This window comes from Lutzomyia longipalpis, chromosome 3, assembly GCF_024334085.1.
Source record: "Lutzomyia longipalpis isolate SR_M1_2022 chromosome 3, ASM2433408v1".
In the NCBI taxonomy this organism is placed as follows: Eukaryota; Metazoa; Arthropoda; class Insecta; order Diptera; family Psychodidae; genus Lutzomyia; species Lutzomyia longipalpis.
Genome location: NC_074709.1, coordinates 16,163,068 through 16,185,018, shown reverse-complemented (window position 1 = coordinate 16,185,018; position 21,951 = coordinate 16,163,068). Strand labels below are relative to the sequence as shown.

At 39.2% G+C, this 21,951-nt stretch overlaps 3 protein-coding genes across 7 annotated transcripts; 2 read left to right on the top strand and 1 right to left on the bottom strand.

Moving 5' to 3' along the window:
* Positions 1 to 4,462: 4,462 nt before the first annotated feature.
* On the top strand, positions 4,463 to 11,516 carry LOC129793380 (radial spoke head protein 3 homolog B). 2 transcript variants are annotated; one of them, XM_055833354.1, is made up of 4 exons: positions 4,463 to 4,849; positions 9,150 to 9,237; positions 10,500 to 10,891; positions 10,955 to 11,516. In XM_055833354.1, the coding sequence occupies exons 1-4, from the start codon at positions 4,623 to 4,625 to the stop codon at positions 11,409 to 11,411; spliced, it is 1,164 nt and encodes a 387-aa protein (XP_055689329.1). In that variant the 5' UTR covers positions 4,463 to 4,622; the 3' UTR covers positions 11,412 to 11,516. The 2 variants fall into 2 exon arrangements, with proteins under 2 accessions (XP_055689329.1, XP_055689328.1); XM_055833353.1 differs by lacking the exon at positions 4,463 to 4,849 and adding an exon at positions 7,165 to 8,115.
* On the bottom strand, positions 11,420 to 14,458 carry LOC129793400 (IST1 homolog). Of its 2 annotated transcripts, none has more exons than XM_055833396.1 (3): positions 14,260 to 14,458; positions 13,382 to 14,173; positions 11,420 to 11,824 (listed from the first exon to the last, which is right to left on the bottom strand). In XM_055833396.1, the coding sequence occupies exons 1-3, from the start codon at positions 14,371 to 14,373 to the stop codon at positions 11,612 to 11,614; spliced, it is 1,119 nt and encodes a 372-aa protein (XP_055689371.1). In that variant the 5' UTR covers positions 14,374 to 14,458; the 3' UTR covers positions 11,420 to 11,611. The 2 variants fall into 2 exon arrangements, with proteins under 2 accessions (XP_055689371.1, XP_055689372.1); XM_055833397.1 differs by having other exon boundaries at positions 11,420 to 11,806; positions 14,260 to 14,457.
* Positions 14,459 to 14,543: 85 nt separating this feature from the next.
* LOC129793341 (uncharacterized) lies at positions 14,544 to 21,755 on the top strand. Of its 3 annotated transcripts, none has more exons than XM_055833237.1 (10): positions 14,550 to 14,790; positions 15,345 to 15,476; positions 15,551 to 15,703; positions 16,203 to 17,024; positions 17,106 to 18,611; positions 18,918 to 18,993; positions 19,424 to 19,536; positions 19,618 to 20,708; positions 21,012 to 21,501; positions 21,587 to 21,755. In XM_055833237.1, exons 2-10 carry the CDS (start codon positions 15,369 to 15,371, stop codon positions 21,698 to 21,700), a joined length of 4,473 nt encoding a protein of 1,490 aa, XP_055689212.1. In that variant the 5' UTR covers positions 14,550 to 14,790; positions 15,345 to 15,368; the 3' UTR covers positions 21,701 to 21,755. The 3 variants fall into 3 exon arrangements, with proteins under 3 accessions (XP_055689210.1, XP_055689212.1, XP_055689211.1); XM_055833236.1 differs by having other exon boundaries at positions 14,551 to 15,054; positions 15,119 to 15,476; XM_055833235.1 differs by having other exon boundaries at positions 14,544 to 15,476.
* Positions 21,756 to 21,951: the final 196 nt, after the last annotated feature.

The following is a 21,951-nucleotide window of genomic DNA, read 5'->3' as shown; positions in this document are numbered from 1 at the left end:
AACTCTGACTCTTTTTCCATCGCTTTTCACTAACATATTCAAAGAAAAAAAAAGTCATTTCATTTTCGACTCACGCGATCTTCAAGGTGAGAGGATGTTTGGAATTTAATCGCCAAAAAAAGAAACCGACAGATATGCCAAAGCATGATCGAATTTCAAAACTTTACCAATGAAATTTTTTTCTTACAAAAAATAATGATTTCAAATTATGAGCATTTTCTATTTTATTTAATTTTTCTTTCTTCAAAATTTATTCCAAAATTTAAACCCTTTAAATTATTAAAATTCTAAAATGAGAACAAATTGTTTAAAGAGATTTTACTATTCACATGTTGGAAGAAAAAATTGAAATTCCAGCAATTTAATTATAAAATTTAATTTAATTTAATTAATATTAATTATTCCGATGTCAATCTTGATTGAAAACTTAAATGGTGTTGAAATGTGTGTTAAAATGGTTTTTAAAAAAAATCATAGGGTGTACCATCAACCTCTTGCATATTTATGCCCATGTTCCCAAACCGCTGCCTTTTTTTCATATTTTCGTCTCTATTTAATTTACCAATTATATTCCCTTTTATTCTCTATGCGCGCAAAAAGTCTCTCTGATGAACTTTTCATAGTTGACCACCCTACGAGAAAGATTATGGTGATGCCTCCAAAACTGTATATGTTTATTAATTGCCATGAGCATTTCATGAAAATTTAACACCTCGTTTTTTTACAGTAAAAACATCTTAAATGCATAATTAAGCTAAACATTGAGGGGAATCATAGGGTGGCCCCTATTGCATGACTTATTCTTTTGAGATTTTATAGAAAATTTATATAGAAATTCCAAATCTTCTCACACTGAGACTTTCTTGGTTATTTTTAGGATGTTTTTTTGTCAATGAATTTTAATTATATGTACAAAAAAAATATTAAACTGAAAAACAAGCTTATTTATTCTCACCTGAAAGAAACCGCTTATTCGAGGAAACAATCAGAATATGCGTAATCTTGCATTAAAAAGAATAAAAAAAATCACCAAGAAGATTTTTTCAAAAATGTTAACACGACGTCACCATCGATTTAGCTGTGTTTCTTTCAGACACCGTTTTTTTGACGCATTTTAATTTCTAAAAAAAAGTAAGAAAATGCCCATTCGTAGAAACAGACGACATTATATGAATGATTTTATAATTAATAATTATAGTTTTAAACTGAATTAAAATTTTACAATATAAAAAGTTTTTTTTTTATTTTTTCAACAGTTCTTTTAGGACACCTTATAAAGAGAGGTGATAGAGTTCATCTCCGTTTCAATATATTAATTCAACAAGCCACCCCGAAATGAGGAGGTGGCAGAGCAATAATTGAATGTTAAGTATATGAGAGCTGATTGAAAAGAGAGATTCCATAAATGGGAATTTGATTCAAACAAAAAAAAAGTACGCTCCAAAATTCTTCTAAATGTTCCATGAAAAATTTCATAAATAACATAAAAATTGCCAGCTATTCCTGTCATGTTTCTGGACGCGAATCGCCGTGAAGTGATTTGTGAGGCTATGCGAAATGCGATCACAGCTCATGAAGCAGCCGAGGTGCGATCATTCTCTTGTAAGTGATTAATGATTTTTCAAAAAATATTTAATTAACACTGTTGCGATCACTGGCGTATCATTCGAGATTACATCGCTGTTGTCCCCTATTTTTTTTAATTTTCGGTCGGAAGACAACCACAGGAGATCAGGAGAGGAAGACGCCAGCGCGTGATGATTTGGTTTTATTGTATATTTTATGAATAATCAGATGTGAGGATTGGGAATGAATTCAAATTGATTGTAAATGAAGTAACTGAAATGTTTTACATCATGTAAATGAGTCCGTGTTACTGATCTCTTTGACACTGACAAAACATCTTCCCATCCTCTCTTGCATGGGGCATCACAACAGGGATGGGGCCGGGTGTCGACAGCCACACAACTCAAAAATACAGAAGCCCCGTCGACCGTCAACCGTCGCACACGGGTCAAACTAATACCCATATTTCTGGAGAGACTTTGCGCGATCTTCAATGCCACATGGGTGAGGATCGCGCGCGGGGTTGATGAAGATTGAAAAATGATCACACTCCCGTGAACTGTGATGGAATATTTATTAACAGCTGGGGACAGGCTGAAACAAAAAGGCGTTCTAGTGCGCACTTTTTGAATACATTTGAAATTCTTACGCGATCGCATTTTGATTAATTGCGGTGTGAATCACATTTCTTGGATGTTTTTGTATATGGAGGGCATTCTGAATAAAATCCCGCGCCAAATCGACACCCATTGATTGCTCCTTCCTGTTGGGATTCCACATCGCACCCAGAGATTGAGATCGATCCCAAATGAGCGATGACCGGGCACAAGATCATCTCTCGCTCGATCAACAATTCCCGCCATCGCCATCTGAAGACTATCACTGTGAGTGACAAAAATTTATTGCAGCACATTTAAATGTTCCTCCGTATGGAGATCCACATCAGAGGAAAACGGAACACAAAAGCGTGGCATCGGGGTATTTAGTAAGCAAATACTTAATAATATATTTCATTTTGTATTAAATGCTTCTTATGGGTGAATAATGATCGTGAGAAAAAGTGATTTGCATAATTAAGTCGTGTGCTGCTCAGATAATGAGAAATCAGACTCTATGAATGTACAAGAAGGTGTTAATACGTTTGTATATTTATGCTAAATTATTGATTTTATTATACATTCAGCATTCTCGAAAACTACCTTGGTGAAGAAACATCGCGCGACCACACGGAGCTGATGAAACATTTTCTTACACTACAACCAATGGCTCTAACAGGTTCATCATTTAAGAAAACTAATTAATATGAGGTAATTTTGTAAGTCTTTTTGCTTGAGTTTTTTTTTAGATGATATTTCAAGAAAGCTTTTTTATTAAAAAAAAAATCTTTAAGTCTTATAATTTTTTAAAAAGAAATAAATTACCTTTGATAAACCCTCGGCAGAAGAAGAAAAGGTAAATTTAATTGGAAAAACATTTCAAATTTCCCGCTTGTCGATAAAGTCTTATGCAACTATATAGTTCGACGTGCCCGAAGATTATGAACCATATTCCTATCTTTTAACACCAGGAGTTTGGTTCATAATTTTCGGGAGCGTCGAGTTGTACGAGATGGCATGAGAAAAATACTTTCCTCTCGCTCTGGCATTTTGTGTAGGTGAGTTTTTTTGAGTGTGTGCGTAAAATGTTTGTTTGTAGTTGTGCGGAAAAAAATTAAAATAATTATTTTTCCGGGAAAAACTCATTTTTGCGACTTGGGCCTACGCAGGAAATGCTTAGGGGGGCCCCGGGGAGCTTCAGTAAAAAATTGGGCGCGAAATTTGTCGGATTAAAAAAACCATTTTATACGACTTTTTCTGGCGGAAATTTTGAATGTTTTGAACTGGCGATGCCAATCGACGCGGCGTCGCTTCCTGGTCACAAAAAAGGTAATTTCGCTGGGAAATTCGGCGGAAAACGCGAGAAAATTGCGAAAAACTGAAAGTGTGAGAGAGTCAGTATCAGTGACGAGCGAGTAAGAGAATCGCGGTGAAATAACATGTGCGTGCATCCGTCTCATTTTCCCCTCAACCAACTAAACAGCGCCATATGACGTCTGGTACAAATAATAAAATTTGAACTTTAACGAACTTTTTGCTTGCTTTTCCAAAGAAAGCGTTTTTTCTAGTTTTTCCGACAATTTTTTCTCACAAAACGCATTTTTTGGGCTCCTGGGGCACTTACGGGTGCTCCGGGAGCCTCGGGGAGCTCCTCCGTGTTGAATTTGGGGCCCGCTGAAATTTTGACGGTTGGGGATTTTACACGCACTTTTTTTTCCCGGAAATGGATTTTCGTGACTTTTGGAATTTTTTATGCCAAAAATTCAAAAGTGTTTTCCTGGTCACAAAAAACACAATTTCTCCGGAAAATTCGGCGGAAAACGCGAGAAAACTGTGAAAAACTGAAAGTGTGAAGGAGATGGATAGCGGTAAAATGCAGCCATCTCATTTTTCCTCGAGCAAATAGTAGCAAAAATGGCGCCAATTTCAAAAATAGTCAAAAAAACATGAATTTTATTTGGGGACTACATGAAGGGGGGCTCTGGGGGGAAAATGAATATCGTTGGAGAAAACCGCCTGGTATCAGTAGTCTCTGTACCAAATTTCATCGCGATCGGACCAACGGTGTAGAAATGCATAGCTGAGCAAAAACGAAATTATAGACAGACCTTTCTTTATTAAAGAGAAGAAGATAGGCTCTCTAACATCTTGCTGACCTACAATTTTCTTAATTTTCTTATTCTTTCTGTTAATTTTTACCCCATCATCCTTGGAAAATTATTATATTCTTCGTGAACAGCCCGCATTATGCCGCCAAAAAATCTCTCCATGGAGACAGAGTATTTTGTTGACGAAGAAAAACATATTGCTTGTGCAAGACAAAGATATTTTTAGGTGAAAGTGTCACAATGCAAGTGAGGCGGAAATAAACAATAACTTCCTTTTTTCCTAAAGAATTTCCTTATTCAGTGAAACGTCCATTGAATCTCTCCTTTACGTGAAAAATTGTGAAATAAAAAAATGCCGACTTCAACACCCTTCCAGAAGACCGGGAAATGCGCAGAAAGTGGTGTTGATCCCACAAAAAAATACCTCAACAGTCTCATTGAGCCGAGTTTCCCGGAAAATGGACCAGCAGCTGTTAAATGGGGTAAATCATCACCATGCAAGGGTGGGATCTACACATGGGTCAGTTCACCAAAGACCCTAAGTAATCAACCCAAGAAGAACATCAAGAATAATTCCAAGTAGGTATTATTTAACATTCTTTATGATGCTCCTAAGGAAAGGGTTTATCAGTTCCACTTTCGATTGTTTTACTTTATGGATGTTCTCAATCATTTATTTATTTGGGAATTTATTTTTAAAAAAATCTAAATGAAACATTACGCTAATAGCACTAAAAAACCTTTTCTTAGTTCATTCAATTCCTATTGATTAGAAACTTTTTCTTTCTTTTACTTATTACCTCGTATACACCTCATAAATAAACTAAAAATCAACCAAATGAACGAAGCGCCAAGTTAAAATCCAACAAAGGCATTAACTTGCCGCATCGAAAAAAAAAAGAGGAGCCTTAATAAATATTTCATTAAACGATTCATAAACCCAAAAGACATGACGCAAGAGGTTCATTGGGGTTGTTGGATGGAGCTAATACACCCTCACCACACAGATCAACGCAGGGGGGAGTCCTTTGAACCTGGTGGTCGCTTTGCGTGCCTTGTCCTTCAAGAAAGGCTCTCAAGTGCAAATTCTCCAGTGTCAAGGTGACCATTCTTCGAGAACAAAAAGCCACCCTCAGCCACCCTTCTAGACTAAAGCATCCCCACAATAATACTCCTAATTGTATAAAATTACACCGCTGAAATCAACAAATTCCAATCGCTCTTCTTATATATATTTAGAGGCCTCGCTTTAATAATTAATTTATCAGCAAAGTGGCACGAATAGAAAATAAATGGGAGAAAAAGATATCGAGCTGAGTGGAGTGGAGAGGTCACCTTTCCTATCAGTCACTCTCGTCAAGAAAGCTCTGCGATTAATGGGAATGTCCCAAAGAGAAAACTGAATTCACAGAATCGTCGCTATGAGTGGATTTGAAAAAAAAAACATGAATGGCTCTTAAGTGCTGCGGGGAGATTTTTATCAAATACCACCCTACCCCTCTCAACGTATTATGCAAATTAAGGACACCTTATACTGGTTAATAATAGGTCGAGGAACAAGAAATGGAATTATATATCCCATTTCCATGTCCCAAAAGTGAGGTCAATTTTTTTCCGGAAATATTGGCCAGCTGAAAAATTCATTATCTTCCCACGAAGCACCTCAGAGAAAGGTCAAAGGAAATATTTTACAGTTGAAAGGAAAATGATAAATTAAAAATTAATGCCAATCATTTAACTCGTTTGGATTTATTTAGACCCTTTACACCTAATTTTGTTTCTTTTAGTTACATGAAAGAATACCTTCAAGATTATAATTTTAGAATTTTCTAGTTGGAAAATATTTTATTAAACGATAATATTTTATGTTTATTTTTTCTATATTAATTTACATAGTATTATTGAAAAATGTTCACAAGAAATCTCTCACAAACAGTATATTTATGAAAATTAATTTCCGAAATAAATATTTTAAAAATCGAGAAAAAATTCTTAGCTTTGCGTTTACGTAAGCTTTAGCTTTACAAAATTACACAAAAAAAATCTCAATTATATTCTTATTTTAGTTTAATCATGAAATTTTCACAAAAATTCTCTTAGACTTTAATTTTCTTATTTGCCGTGTTGGCATATGGTGGAGTTATTACACCGCAGTTGTGCTCTATAGCAGACGCATTTGCTCATGTAGAGTACCTATATATAAGCAAATCTCCCATAAAGTTGAGAAGTTATATCGCGCACTTCCGTCCCGCGGGGCTTTTTTTACGTACATATGCTTTCCACACTTGGACGCGCCAAAGAATTGGTCAAAGTTCGTCCTGGGGCGTCCAATTTGTCCTTCACGAAAAAAAAGGACGATGACGAGGTGCTTTGGGTACTTTACATACACACGGGGCAGGAAATTGAAAGTCTGTCTGAGATGTTTTATTCACGAAGGGCTCTCGTTTTTCACCCTGTACGGGGAAATCTATAAAAAAAATCGCCTCATAACATCCCTTCGTAATTAAATAAATGAGATGGAAGGGGATGGCTTTAAGATGGGGAGGTGGACTGGACAACCACCATACAGCTGTATATTATGCTGTGCATGAAGTGGTGGTCAGATCGATGAGGGGGGACTGTTGTGAGGCAAAGGGTGGAATGTCCGAGAGAGGAGAAAAATCGTTGTTATGCTAATTTTGAAAAAAGGAGGCTCTCCACTACAGTGGGATGGGAGGGAGCTCTCCATAAAGAACCAAGCTAACCGCGTCTTATATGTACCCGCGTGTGACCGGTGTTATTTATGGAAAATGAATAGGGGGTGGTTCAGCTGACCACACTTTTCGTGCCGCGTTTTCCCGCATGGAAAATGCCCGTTGAACACGAGTGGAAAACTCCGAAGTGTTCTTGTGGTCAGTTCCCCACAGAGCTCCAACACGTTCAGGTGCTTTCCATTTATACTATTGCAGTGCCATCGGCCAAGAGAAAGTCCTCTATTACCATTCAATGGAAGAAAACTCTGAGAGTGCGGTGGTTGCATGTCGTTAACAACTCACCTGGAAAATTAGATTAAATTTTATTTGTCAGTTACAAATGCAATCAAATTGCTAAATTGGACACATACTTCTTACATCAATTTTACCCCATTCAAAAATTAGGCCAATTTGCCACTCTTTCTGACGCTCATGCCAATGTGATGCCTTCTCCACATAAGTGTGGGAAATTCCGGTGAAAAAAAAAACTTCCTCTTCTCCTCCAAAAAATTGTGATAAAGTGCCATTTAAGAAACATAAAAAAGTGAATTTGAATAGAATTTAAAGAAAGAAAATGCCAACTGTGTCTTCACGAATGTCTGAGGATGTTCTTCTAGACGATCCCATTGTGACACCAACCACCCTTCCTGTGTCCTTTGGCACCAAACCCAACGCAATTGTCCGTCCTGTTCAGCGTACCCAGCAGGAGCCAATCATAAGTGAAAAGATCCTCCCCTCTGAAGGGAATCAGCTCACAGACTCCACTGAAGGTCGTGGAGCCCTCAAGGAGTTTGTGGAGCAACTTGACGCAAAACTGAAGCACCTTCAAAATCAGGATTCAAAAGATTCGCAGAATAGAAAAAAATTCCCCATCAAGATTGCTGGAGAAATTGTCAAGAGACCTCTTTTCATCACAACTGTTCCTACAGGGTACTACGTACAGCCATGTAAGGAGCCACCGTGCATCCGTAAGGTTTACTCCTACTACAGCCAACCGCGTGTAGTAGCCAGTCCCGATAAATCTCGCAACAAAGCTCAAAAGAATTCACGTCCAGCTCTCGATCTCAAACGGCATGTAATTGCAGAGCCTGTCGCCCGCAAAGAAGTCCTCAGGTAGCACCCAGAGTCAGATATTTTGTATTCGCCAAGGTCCCTTCTCTATGCATTCGGGGCAGGGGAAATTGCACAATAGGTCGCATGCAAGTAATAATCACAACTTGAAGATGGGGTGGTGAGGGTTAAATTAAATCACTCACCTGTACATGATGAAGAAGAAAATCAATAGGTAATCAGCTGTCGGTTTCTGTCTGCCCACAATTTGTTCCACTTTGCTGTGAGAACGTGAGGAAAGGATCATTAAAACATGCCGCACTTTTTTTCATGAATGACGTCAATTGGATAAGAACTTTTAATATGGAGCTAAAGAGTTGATGATCTTATAGATCAAGACAAGTGAGACAAGTAGATTGCAAAATTTCGTAAATCTTTATAATAATTTTATTACCTAATTTCTCAATTTAATTTATTGATTCTTTTAATTATACAAAAAAAATGTAACTGGAATACTATTTTGTTAAAATATTCTCAACTCTGTTGAGAAGCTCTTCACGCAGCCCAAGGGCCTTTTCTAGACATTGCAGGCGATTTACGGAAGAGTCTTTGGCCTTCTTATTTACCCCTAACATGTGAGAAAGGAACTCAATGACCTGAGTGGGTGGCACTGGAGGGATGGGACTTGTACTCCAACAGCAGTTGGGTGGGTGGTTTATGATAATGAAGAGCCCTCAATATGCAAAAATTCCTTCGTGAAGAAACTTTTTTTGTGAGGAGGGAATGACCAGGAAGAACCACCCATTTCCGTCTAGACTCCATAAATTCCCAAGAGGCTTCCGCGAAAAGCCCTCCGTGGGGGGCATACCTTAGCGCATTCAAACGAATTGACTCTCACATGAGGAGGGAGGGGGGGGGGTGTAGATGTGAGGTCAAACAACGACGTACCTTAATAATTCACGAACAAGTGTGTGGGTCAATAGTGATGAAAAATTGACACAGAAAATGCTCCAAAAGCAATCAAATCGATAGCTTAGAAAGAAAATTAAATATTGAGCTCTATTTTCACTTTTTGTTTTCCCCCCTTCTCGTTGCAGAGATTCAAATCAGCCGTACCAGAATATGATGTTCGACAAGAGAGTTATTCGTGGAAGTAATTTTAATGCGAATGCAGCTACAATTTCGGTAAGCCAGCGATGATTTTCCATTTGTTTTCGTTCTTTGAGTTGGAAAACGTTTTTTTTTATAGAATTTTCACTTTTTTTTGTAAAAAAAAATAAATTTTCCACTCTAGGTAAAATGAATTTTCTCACAGAACATACAGAAGTGTGTAAATTGGCTTATGTCGACGTAGACTAATGGGTCTAAGCTCGCTAATGATGGCCGCACAATATGAGGTCATTATGTGCAGTTTCAATTAGAGAAAAAAAACTACAGCCACCCCACAATAATAAATGATAGGCAATCAATTTTTGTGGTAATTTAAGAAGAATGCGCCCTCGTAACCCAATAATTCAGTTTATATGTATTGATTGAACATTATTATAGTGTTTATTATAGGGAATGAAAAAAATGAGAGGAAATAGACGTAATTGTTACGAGAAGGTGATGGAAAAAGGCCATTTCTTTTGTTGAGAATTTCCTAGAGAAAGCATGAATGGACGTAAGAATATTTTTTCTATGAAGACCATGAATAAACAATTAAAATGAGATTAAATTTTGTATTAAATTTTAAAGTTCTATTACATTTCTAAATTCTCTACAAAATCTCAAAACTCTCCTTTTCAAAAATCTCTCCAAAATTTTAAAAACTCCCAAAATCATCCTTAAATTTTTTTTAATTTTTTAGAAAGTGCTTTTTATGCTCAAAACATCTCTCTTTAATCAATTTCTCTCCTTCATCTCAAGACATATTGAAAAATTAGGATTTTTTTTAAATATCTTTTTCCTAATAATAAGATACAAAAACGTTCTGTGAGAAAATATATTTTATTTGGAGCTCCTAGAAAACCTCTAGCCCGGCCTTTTAACTCTTTTCTGTGTGTTTCAAAAAAAGAATAAATCCCTAAAATTGAAGTCTTTGTAAATTTGCAAACAAAAAAAATCACACCACCCACGCACGTTCACAGTGGAACCCCAATTTTGCATATGCGGGTCTTCTCTCGGGAAAGGTGAGTGGACTAAATTTTTCTTCGTCACCTCTTGAGAGCATGTCTTCTTTTTTTTTTCTAGTACTATACTTCCGGCACGTTGTAGTTTGTAAGCACAAATGAAAGCTCTGTAGCCTGAAGATCCTTTCCATGCGGATCCTCACTATAAAAATCCATTTCCCTGAAAATTCTCCTCAAAAAAATCCTGCAAGAATTTTTTTTTCCTCAGCCTCAATCTAATATTAGAATTTGCTTAAATTATGGCCACTAATGAGAAAGTAATTCTGACTTATTCAGGGGGAATTGGATCACAAGGACACGGCCAAGAGGAGGCAATTGCTACGGAAGAAGCCACGAAATCGTATTGTCGGCACCCCACCACCTGTCCGGGGGAGACGCCATGAAAATGTTCAGACGGAAAAGTACCTCGAGGAGCTCTTTGTGCGTCCCAGTGAGAATGATGTTAGCTGTCAGACGGATCTCTTCCTGCAGAGACCCCCTTCCGCTCCCTTTGTAGCCACCATGGCGGGACGGGATGCCGAAACGGAGATTCAGGAGGGTGATCTCACGCATTCCGATGAAGATGTTCAACCCGTTGTTGATGGTCTTGTAGGCAGATGCATGGAACAGGCCTTCCTGGAGGTTCTACACGAAGAAGAGGTGGCTGAAATGAAAAAGGAGCAGCAGAAGTGAGTAGCTGGTATTTACATTTTAAAGAAAATTCATCTAAACAGATTGGATTTTATTTGTAGACTCCTAGCACTTCGCGAAGCTGAATTGGAGAAACTAAAACGAATGGAGAATAGCAAGGAATCCCCGGGAAAAGTCAAGAATCGCCGCATCACTGCCGCAAAACTGCTTCAGGATCACATTGCTGATCTACTCCCTGCCATTCTGAGCTCCATTCAGTCCGTCACTGAAGCTGAGAATCGCGAAGAGCTTGAACGACAGTTACGCCCGTGGCTAGCTCATGAGGTTGCCGAAGAGATTGGCCATATGATTGATTCCAAGGAACTCCTCGGAGAGATTGTTAAGGAAATCTTGCGTGAACGTGCCGAATTCTACGGAACAATTTCTGAATCTGAAAGTGAAGTCTCCCTGGCGCCTGATCGGAAAAAGAATGAAATCAAAAGTGAAGATATCAACGATAACACCGAGTCCGTCTTCATTGAGGGCGATGAGATCCTCTACAGACGTGGGGAAAAGTAAAGAAGAAAACGATCATTTTTTTTGTGGATAAAATGTGTATAGATTTCTCTCCTCACAGTTACACCATTTCAACAAAATAAAATATTTCTTTATATTTAGAAACAATACGGATTAATATTTTTCATTATAGCGTCCGAGTGCTGCCGCGACGAGTTGTTTAGCTTTTAAGCGAATACACAGATTGATGTTGAGAGCGGCAGCTACTTTTTCTTCTTCAATTCCTCAAAGCGTCGCGATAGATCATCAAAGTCAATCTCATCATTGTCCTCACGTGCATCAGGGATATCCGGCAAGTCCATGGGCACATTCGGAAGATTCGGGAAGGGATGCGCTGAATTTTCACCCATGTCCGGTGGAATCTTCGATCGCGGCTGCGGTTTGGGTTTTGCCGAGTTCTGTAGTGTTGGATAAAGCTTTCAAAGTCCCCAAATCAGGAAGATTATTGTCAAAACATCAATTTTACTTCTGAGATAAATTCCCATGAAAATATCCTTTTAAAACATCTCATTTCTTCAATGAATTTCCTGGTCAGAATATGATCAACAATTCTATTAATTTTCCCTACTTGAAGGTTGAATTGTTATCCTTTGTTAGCCTTTATTCTGATCAGGAAACTCTCAAATTATTTTTTTAACACATCCTGGACGGCTTGACGCACATCGGCGTCCACTGACAGTTCTCAATTCTGTACGCTGTAACAATTTGCCACTCTTTTTGCGTTTGACATTTACCCGGTAGGAAAACTTCTCCAACATTTTTTCAGCCAATTTTGATTGCTGACTCGTAAGGTGTTCATATATGATTAATAAATCTATTATTTATTAAATTTATGAAATGATTTGAAATCAGCATTTAAAAGATTTCAAATTAGTTGTGACAAGAAAAAGGAATTATCTAGAATATACTAGATAATGATAATTCTGGATATTATTATCCTATGAAGGAAATAGAAATAGCAGACTAAGTATTTAGAATATTCTAGATTTTTTTAAATCACACTGTCACAGAGTAGATATTAGCTAAATACATGTATTATGAAGTTTTCAGAATTTTTAGAATAAAAAAGTAAACCTGCTTGTTGACGTTATCATCAGGTGAGTTAGGTTATATATTTTACGAAAAGAAAATTTTCCTCTTACATAACCTCAATTAAATTTTTCTGATAAAAAAATGCTACATAATGTTTAATAGCAAAAAGGAAACTCGTCTGAGAGATTTTCACTGAAATTATCTCATAAATCTGACTTTTTTCCACATGAATATGAAAGTGTGGTTATGTTGGCATGAGAAAAATGCCAAATATGTCCAAAAACTTCTCCTCACCAATATCATACCATTTAAAATGTCACTCTGACTGTTCTGAGTTAGAATTTTTGTTATTCAACATACGAGTTAGTGAAATCTTAAAAAAAAAGATTTTTTAAAACTAAATTGTGTTTTGTTTGCGATAATTTTATATTAAAAAAAATTTGTGTTTCACATTACTGAATATTGTGTCAAATAAATATTTTCTGATAACGTGCGAAGAACATAAGAACACCATGGTCCCACCGGGTAACATTTCTGGACGCCAGTGACTAATTGTTACATGTCGTGTAAAAAACCTTTGGGAAGTATTTTACCCGTCGTCAGTGTGTTAAAGATAGGTACGTTCTGCGATTATATTTCACGCATGGACCTGTAATTTTTTTAGGATAAGTTATCTTGAGTTATTTCCTCAAAAATTCCTAATCAGAAAATTATCAGGATATTTCCATTGGATACAACTCTCAGTTGAAATTACTTTGAAAGACAGAAGAAGTAGGAAGTCTTTAATAAACCACAGGGAAGAGGATTACTCATCATTTTCAAAGTACTCACGCAAATCCATAGGTTAGTGATCAAACACAGAGAGAGATTGAGAGATTTTGGCTAGAATTAGTTCTCACACAAAAGCAAGGCAGGGATGTGGAGAAGGAAGTAGCATTTACCTGGAGATTATCATCAGGAGAGATGGTTGAATAGGGTGGCGGAAGTGAATGACGCTCATTGTCGACGAAATCCGTATTGATGTTGAGGTCCTTCTTCTCCCCGGACGGTCCTGGTGGATTTGGGGGGATGTTGTAGGTGAATGGTGGTGCAGAAGCACCTCCGGATGGTCCTCCACCATGTCCTCCGTGCATATTTGGATAGTCAAAGGGCTTCCTCATTGGTGGCTCAGGCATATGCGGTAAAGGTGGAGCCTGTGGGAAGCCAATAAATCCCGGAGGTTGGGGAATGTTGCTATCGAGATTGTTCTTATCGCTCAAATCAATGAGAACACCATCCTCCTTAGCCTCACGCATTACTTGCGGATCTGGCTCATATTCAATGTTGTAATTCTTGGCAATCTCAATTAAATACTTCTCAACCAGGAGCTTCGGTGGTGCCTGAATAGCCATCTTGTGCATCAACTTCTCCGAAACATGATGCCCAGGAGCCCCAGCGATGGCTCCCTCTGCAAAAGGCTTCCCATACTTTGTGGTCAATTGCTCAGCAATAACTTTGAGCTCCTGCACATCTGCCTGGAGGCGTGGTGCCACCCAAATTAGACTGGACACCGCCTCTGCGATACCCTCATCGAGATCCTTCATCTGCGTTACAAGGCCAAAGCGTGCCAGCACTAAATCGCAGTACATCTCAACAATTTCCATTGCTTCAACTAGATAATCCTCCCGGATGATGTGTTCAACACGAATCCTTGCCCTTTCTGCCTTTCCTGCAGCAATGTAATCCGCAATTTCCTATTAGGAACAAACACCAATAATGAATTAGTTTCCGGAAGAAAGAAGAAGTGCAGGAATTCCTTGAGATTCCGGAAAATTCTCACCTTCCTCGCTTTCTGTGTTAATTCAGATTTCTTCTTCTCCAGCAATTTAAGACGATTGAGGGATAACCTCAGATGTGTCTTTAATTTCGTATAATTGGGACCACTGGAGAACATTTTGGAGCACGGAATAAAAGAAACTTTTGATTCTTACAAGAAATCTCAATAGACTGCACCAAAATGACTCATTCCACTTTTTTTCCGGATGACTCATACCGAAACTTTTCGGAAGAATAAACTCCGAAAAACGGCTCCACAAAACTCCCTGCACCTGCCCTAACCAACATCAGTCGTACCAAGAGATGCGACCGAGAAGCATCGAGACTTCCTGCCATACCATGTCATTTCCTTCCGGGAAGCTACTGGAAGTTCATCTGGATCATCCTCCTTGATGGGAAATGTGTGAAAAGTGCAGTTTTTCGTGGAAAATATGTGTAAAAATGAGCTTTTCCCCATGAAGTTATATCAGTGGTATACAGTGGGACCACTATGAGTGGTATTAGTAATCCGGAGAAGTCCCACTTGCCATTCCATGTAAGATACAGATGACCGTTAAAAAATTCAAATTTGACACACGCACACACTGACACACACTAAACGCCAGCAGCGCCCTCGCCATTTGCTTTTTCCGTGTGGATGCGTTGCCGCTTTCGCGTTAAATATTTTTATACCCCAATTTTCCAAATTTTTCCGTCTTGTGAAAATACAGAAAAGTGGACAATATCGTACATAAGTGTGCAGTGAAGACATTCACTTAAATTTTATCTTTCGATTGCCCGTGAATTGGGTGTTTTAGAGGTGAGAAAGGTGCCCCTATTTGGCAGTTCTCATTGCCACTGACGTCCATCACTTTTTCTCGGAGACTTCGCATCAATTTGGGGCCACTTTCCCCACATACCGCTGCATCTTCTCAATCTCAAATCTGTTCCTGCTGCCAGGAATCTCTCGAAGGAAATTTTCGAGATTTCTCACTCATTTTCCTGGCATTTTTTGGGGGAATTCCTGCAGACAAAAAAGTTGCATCAGCTGAAGGTGTCCGGATGTTTGCTGCAGGAAATTTTCAAGGCGTGTTTTCTCCTCCTCCGCAGGATCTTTTAGCATAGCACCAGACAATGGCACAATATTTCTTTGTGCAAAATGCCGATGAGAATGAATGCTTCTATTCGGGCATTAGGGTAGTGAACATATCGGATGACTTGCAAATCCAACCGCAATCACGGGTAAGTTCTTTCCGGAAAGTTTTGTGGCTTTTTCTCAGAGGAATGAAGTTTCATTTTCATCTCTTTGTGTGCAGCTAATCCTCGCAGAGCCTACAGTGATTGCGGAAAATCAAATGCAGTATGTCTACCAACAGAGGCCAAATACTCAGCAAGTTGCCCAACCACAGCAGACGCAATACGTCCTCCAGGAGGATGACATTGTTACGGATTCCTTCACATCGCATCAGGTAAGATGAACCAGCTTTGATTACCAAAATCTCTTTAATTGTTTTCTTCTTTTTTTTTTAAATTTCCCGGCAAAATGAAAATAATTTGTGGATGGGGTTCTTAAGGCATTGAAAATTGCTTTGTTTTGAAATTTTCAGAAAAAAAATTCAATAGGTTTCCAATAGATTGCAAACAAAAGTTCTTTTTAGCGGAAAATAAAAGAACAAGCATTATGAACATAATACAAATTTTACTGAAATTGCGAAAATCTGGACTAAAATGAAAATTTAGTAGTCACAATCTTTCATTTATTGAAACAGCAAAGAAAAGTTTCGTCTTTCATTGAAAATTTCAAGAAATTTTGAAGTATAAAAATACGGTCCTTTCAATCAGTTATTTAATAGTTAATAAAAAGAATTAGGGAGAGATAAGGAATTTTAGAACGGAAAATAACGTTCAGTGGTTAAAATGTCTGAAGAATTATGGGAAATAATACTGAATTTCTACTTTGATATACAGATTTACGTATCAACGGATGGATCGGGGAATATTCAGCGGCAACTGCAACACACGGGGTTAGTGCAACAGAGTCCCGAGCCACAGGCACAGCAGGTAATCATCCAGCAACCCCAGACGAATCGTGTTATCCTACAGTCGTCACCCACTCAACCGGTGATCGTCCATCAGCCCACAGTTCAAGCTCAGAATCCCGTGGTGCTGAATAATCGTGCCCCGCAGCAGAGTCCAATGCAGCAGCAACAGCGTATAATCTACGACTCCACGCGACAGGCTCCCGTGTACACGATTACGACGCCACAGCCGCAGATTCAGGCACAGCCGCGGCCAATGCAGCAGAATATCATTGTGCGCCAGCAGGCACCACAGATGCAGCGCCAGCAGATACGTATGCAGCAATCCACGCTGACGTATCAGCGCGCCCAGACGCCGACTACGGTGATTCAGAATCGTGCTACAGTGGCACAAACGCGAGCTTCTCTCTCTCAACCACGACACACCGCAACCACACCCGTGAGACATCGCTATAGGGCCCCAACGACAGTAGCCACGCCTCGTGCACAAGTTGCAGCACCACGTGTGACACGTCCTGTACGCTATGCGTCCGTGACAACACCACAGCAACCTCGTCCGCCGCGTGTGCTCAATTCCGGTCTTATACGAATGTCACAGCCGGAACAGCGTCAAGCCAGCTTCTCCGGCAGTATTCCCACCACCACGAGGATGCTCACGCCACTCGGGAAGGTCAATCGCACCTACCCGAATATCCAGCAGAAGCCCCAAACTGCGGTGGCAACTCAACCAAGCACGACGAGTAAACTTGAGGTGAGAGTTTTTTGGAGATTCACTTGACTTCCTTTAAAAAAAAATTGAGAATTTTCCCTTATTTTTTTCATGTTTTGGCAGGTGAGGAATATTGTGCCAACGTCACAGTCCTCAAATGACCCAAACGGTGATCTCGAGGAGAGTATAACAGCCTCAATTCTCGAGAAGAGTCAAATAACCGTTAATCATACTGAGGAATCAACAACAAGTGATGAGCAGTTCTCAAGTCAGGAGAGCACATACAGTAGCGTCTCAAATGGCTCATCAATTGATCTAAAACAACGGAAAGTCATGAAGGCAGGCGAAGCTGTTCGTGGTGGACGTGGTCGTGGTCAGGTGGCGCAGCGTCCAGCCGTGAAGAGGCCGGTGAATCAGTCGGTGCAGGATCTCTTTAACAGCATGTCAACGGATGTGGAGCAAACGAACCAGCAGCAACAGCAGCAGCAGCAGCAGCAGCAGCAGCAGCAGATGCTACTGACACAGAGTAGTCCGGAATGTGAGACGCGAGAGAGTGCCAAAATGCTTGTAATTTTGCAGTGTGGCGAACAAAGGCTAATCACGTTCACATTGCCGAAGGAATCGTGTACGGTGCAGGAATTGCTTGAGCAAGTTGGTGTACCTTTTACACCAGACACGAATATTCAGTGTGTTTCAAATCCGGGAGCTAATATTGACTACGTGGTGACTGTGGGGGATCCGGTACAGGATAATGTATCCAATGAGATTGTTATGCGAACGGAAAATAATGTGGAGCAGTTGCAGCAGCAATTTCAACAACCAGTGCAGCAGCAGCAACAGCAGCATATTCAACAGCAGCAGCAGCAACCAACAATGCAACCACCGCTGCAGCAGCAACAACAGCGATCACCCATTCGCCCGCAACAGGGTCAATTTGTCACATCAACACCAATCTCACAGCGGCAACAGAGCTTCGGAGCTGCAACACAGCAGCCACAATTGACACCTATTAAGGCGGCTCCACCCCCAACGCCAGAACCACCGCCAGAGCCTCCAAAACCCCCAGCTGTGGAACGAAAGATAATCCAAGGATGGCTTGCTTTGTGTAGCAATTGTGGCTTCTGTGGCATCGATCATGCCAAATGTGAGCGTTGTCATCACATTCTCGGTGATACATATAAGCGGATCCCATGTAGTCAGCCGAAGCCAACGCCAACGACTCAGTCAGCCCCAATTAGAACACAAATCCCTGCTTTGGCTCTTCCGACGCAATCAAAGATACAGAAGCAATTTGTACGGATTGCCAAAGAACCCATAGCGATGCAGAAAAAGGTGGAATTGGTGCCAAAGAGGCCAGTTCCGGAATTAACGCGCACCATCTCATCATCTTCTTCACTCTCAAACAACTCCATGAACTCCTCCGCAACATCCTCCACCACGTCCGCCATACCCAAAAACACCACTATGCCCGTGCTAAAGGTCACAGAGAGTAGTTCAGCTGCAAAAGCCCGTACAGCAGCTGTACGCAATAGGACGCGTGCAACAAAAACGGAAGAACCCATTATTCTTACTCTCAGCAGTGACGATGAGGAAGAGACGCCTAAACCCAAGCCTAAGCCCAAGAAGTCGGTGAGTTTCATAACCTTAAAATTTATATATTTTTTAAATATATTTTCCCATCGAAACAAAAATGTTGAATACAAGAAAGTTTCAAAGTCTAATCTGTAAAATTCAGTATCATGAAAAAAATTCTTCAAAAAAATTACTTATCATAACCTAAAAAAAAAGTGTAAACATGAAATATTTTTCTATAATTTCATGAGCATGAATGATTGAAATTTTCATTTTTCATTGAAATTTAAAAACTTTTCAATTGAATTGAATATCTTGTCTTCTTGTGTAATATAAAATAAACACTAAAAAACATTCCTATAGGTTTCTACTAAGACGGAAGAAATAAAAGCTCTCGCCTGTGAGCCTGCGATTCCTGAAATGGAGAGCCCAATTAAAGGTAAGAAAAGGAATTAAAAAAAAACTATGGGGTCAGAAACAAAATTAGGTTAGATCATTTTCTAAGAACGTCTTACATGGGAAACGGGAGGAAGTGAAATCAAGTGGCGCTGTTGTCGCAAAAAGGTGATTGATTTGACAATCTAACCTCAAAAAATCAAGAAAATTTCAAGACTAAATGTGTGATGGTTCTTTTTGTGAATTATTTCGTTAAAAATTAGATTAATTTGTGTCCAAAATGAGTTATTTCCGTAAGTGTATGGTTAGGTGGGAGCTGTAAAGTATAACTGGATTGAAATTAGGGGTGAAATTTGGATATTTTTCGTGTTTTTCCGCGGTATTTGATTTGGATGGAAGAAAAAAGAGTTGAAAAAGGCTTTGATGAAATTCCGGTGTTTTCTCATTGTTTTCCTTGTTCTTTTGATTTTTAGGCAATGAGAGATTGTGCATTACAGACTTAACAGATGTTCCTGACAAGCTCCTTACATCCATACAATGTAGAACGATAAGAATTGGTACGCTGCACTACGAGCCAAAGGAGCAGGTATGTCCGGCAATGTTTGTATACGCAAAGGTTTCCGGAATGGTATAAAAATAAGTTGTTTTTTTTTTAAATTATTTTCAGGTGATTTTTTCATCACGAGGAGTACGAATAATTGCCCCGAATGTCAGAAATGCCAAGGAAAATATAATCCTAGATGTGCAGATCAAGGAAATTGTAAAGATTATAGCACATTTTGGTAAAATGCTGCCCATTCTCTTCATCTATACATCCCCCAGTTGTGCAGAATACATTCGGAATAGCCTAGATATGGCATCAAGTGCCTCAAAAGGCCCGTACTTTGATCCATGTACACATAAACACGAAGCTGTGCGCAGAATAACAATTCTTGCAGAAGTAATAACGGATGAAACAAAATCAGTCATTAAGTCGCTATATAGTGTTACGGAATTGGAGGAGATCTCCTATAAGGATGCCAGTGAGCTTTACAAGCGGTCCACAATGAAGATTGATCAAATGGCAAACACATCAAGTGCATCAGCTGATGAGGGTGGAAGCGGGAATTCCGACGATGTTCATCAGATTCTCATCTATCCGCAAGGCAAAGGAGGGATTTCCATCAATACGGAAGACTACAAGTGCTTAGCCATCGACCAATATCTCAATGATGTGATTATTGATTTCTATCTCAACTATCTGCGGTTGTCGGTCTTCACGGAAGAGCAACGTGACAAGACGCACATCTTTAGTTCATTTTTCTACAAACGCCTCACGGCAATGTCAACGCGGCAGCGACAAATGGAAAAGGATCTCAAGATGACGGCATCGCAGAAGAGGCATCATCGTGTCAAAGGGTGGACAAAGAGTGTCAATCTCTTCGATAAAGAATTCATCATAATTCCTATAAATGAACAAAGTCATTGGTTCCTCGCTATTATTTGCTTTCCCGGCCTAAAGGGCCCCCAAACGTACGATGGAGGGATTCCCGTGAAAGTGGCCCCAACGCCCAAGAAACGTGCCTCAAAGGATGGCGAACGGAAAGTATCGGTGACCATTGGGAATACAACAATCACGCCACTCACGAAGAAGGAAGAAGCAATTTTCCTTAATGATGATTCAGCGAGCGAACGTGATGAGGCAGAAGCTGATGAGAGTGACATGGAGAGTGAAGAGAGTGAACCAGAAGTTGAGCCAGGCCATCAAGCGATCAAGCAGTGAGTTGATTTTTTTGAATTTTATTTAACAGTCTCTATAGGTAAATTGGGGTGAAAAAAAGCGTGGAAGCAATTTTTTTTATTTTTGTTAGAATTTAGATAAATTTAAAAGTTTCATTTTTTACATGCAAAATTTCATTGAAATTTTCATTGTTATTTGAAATCAAAAAATCATCATCTTTAAAAATTTAGATTTAAAAGATTTTTTAAACAGTAAGAAAATTTTTAAAACAAAATATTTGAAACTTTAAAGCCTTTCGTATCATTAAAAAAAATATATGAAATTTTCCTTCTTTTTCCTAGGCCGTGCATCTTAATTTTCGACTCCCTGGCTGGAGGCTACCGGAGTCGCGTGGTGGCTACCCTTCGGGATTATCTGACGTGTGAGTACAAGGCAAAGGTGTGTCCCACGTCGGTGCATACGTTCAATAAGACAAATATGCCGGGACACACGGTAAAGGTGCCACAACAGAACAATTTCACAGACTGTGGCCTGTACTTGCTGCAGTACGTTGAGGAGTTCTTCAGTAATCCCATTCGAGACTACAGATTACCCGTGAAGCAAATACAAAATTGGTTCACAACACTTGCCGTGACGAAGAAACGTGAAGATATTTCGAATTTACTTAAGGACCTCGTCAAGGAGATGCACCCTGAGCGTTTGGATTTGCTGCCGGACATCACTTTTCCCACCCAGGATGGTAAACTAATTGAAACTGAAGAGAATTTCGAGGAGGCGGCCGAATTTGAGGAAGAGGAGTTAGACGATCCTAATTACGAAATGGATGATGAGGTATATAGCGTCACATAACCTTATTAAAAAAAAAAACAGCTGATATTCTGGCGGGAAAATTAATTTTTGTGGTTATGTTTTGCAGGATCTAACGGAAGAGGAATCACCCGAGAAGAAAAATGGGAAGAAACTACTCAAGAGATCCTTTGAAAAAACTGATAAAAGTTCACCGGATAAGAAGATAGCTCGTACGAATTAAGGAACAATTTTAGGAATCTAATGGAAAATAACAAAATCAATCTTTAAAATTCAAATAAGATTTTCATTCGCACACAAACACATTTATAAATTTTATTTTACTTTCATACACACATACAGTGTCCGTACAGAAAATTAGTAAATAAGTCCTACATGGAAATGTGACAGCTGTCATGGGCTCTGTGGGTCATTAGCATCTCAATCCTACATGACATGTAAGAGTCGTACCTCTTACCATCAACATTAAATTTT

What these genes read in the sequence shown, in the direction of transcription:
- LOC129793341 (XM_055833235.1), top strand. Translation starts at nt 15,369, where the DNA reads ATGGCACAATATTTCTTTGTGCAAAATGCCGATGAGAATGAATGCTTC. An exon ending in ATTCCTTCACATCGCATCAG is followed by an intron (nt 15,704 to 16,202) that starts GTAAGATGAACC and finishes TTTGATATACAG; the next exon opens with ATTTACGTATCAACGGATGG. An exon ending in ATTACGAAATGGATGATGAG is followed by an intron (nt 21,502 to 21,586) that starts GTATATAGCGTC and finishes TATGTTTTGCAG; the next exon opens with GATCTAACGGAAGAGGAATC.
- LOC129793380 (XM_055833353.1), top strand. Translation starts at nt 7,577, where the DNA reads ATGCCAACTGTGTCTTCACGAATGTCTGAGGATGTTCTTCTAGACGAT. An exon ending in CGAATGCAGCTACAATTTCG is followed by an intron (nt 9,238 to 10,499) that starts GTAAGCCAGCGA and finishes TGACTTATTCAG; the next exon opens with GGGGAATTGGATCACAAGGA. An exon ending in ATGAAAAAGGAGCAGCAGAA is followed by an intron (nt 10,892 to 10,954) that starts GTGAGTAGCTGG and finishes TTTTATTTGTAG; the next exon opens with ACTCCTAGCACTTCGCGAAG.
- LOC129793400 (XM_055833396.1), bottom strand. Translation starts at nt 14,373, where the DNA reads ATGTTCTCCAGTGGTCCCAATTATACGAAATTAAAGACACATCTGAGG. An exon ending in TAACACAGAAAGCGAGGAAG is followed by an intron (nt 14,174 to 14,259) that starts GTGAGAATTTTC and finishes TGTTCCTAATAG; the next exon opens with GAAATTGCGGATTACATTGC. An exon ending in CTCCTGATGATAATCTCCAG is followed by an intron (nt 11,825 to 13,381) that starts GTAAATGCTACT and finishes GGACTTTGAAAG; the next exon opens with CTTTATCCAACACTACAGAA.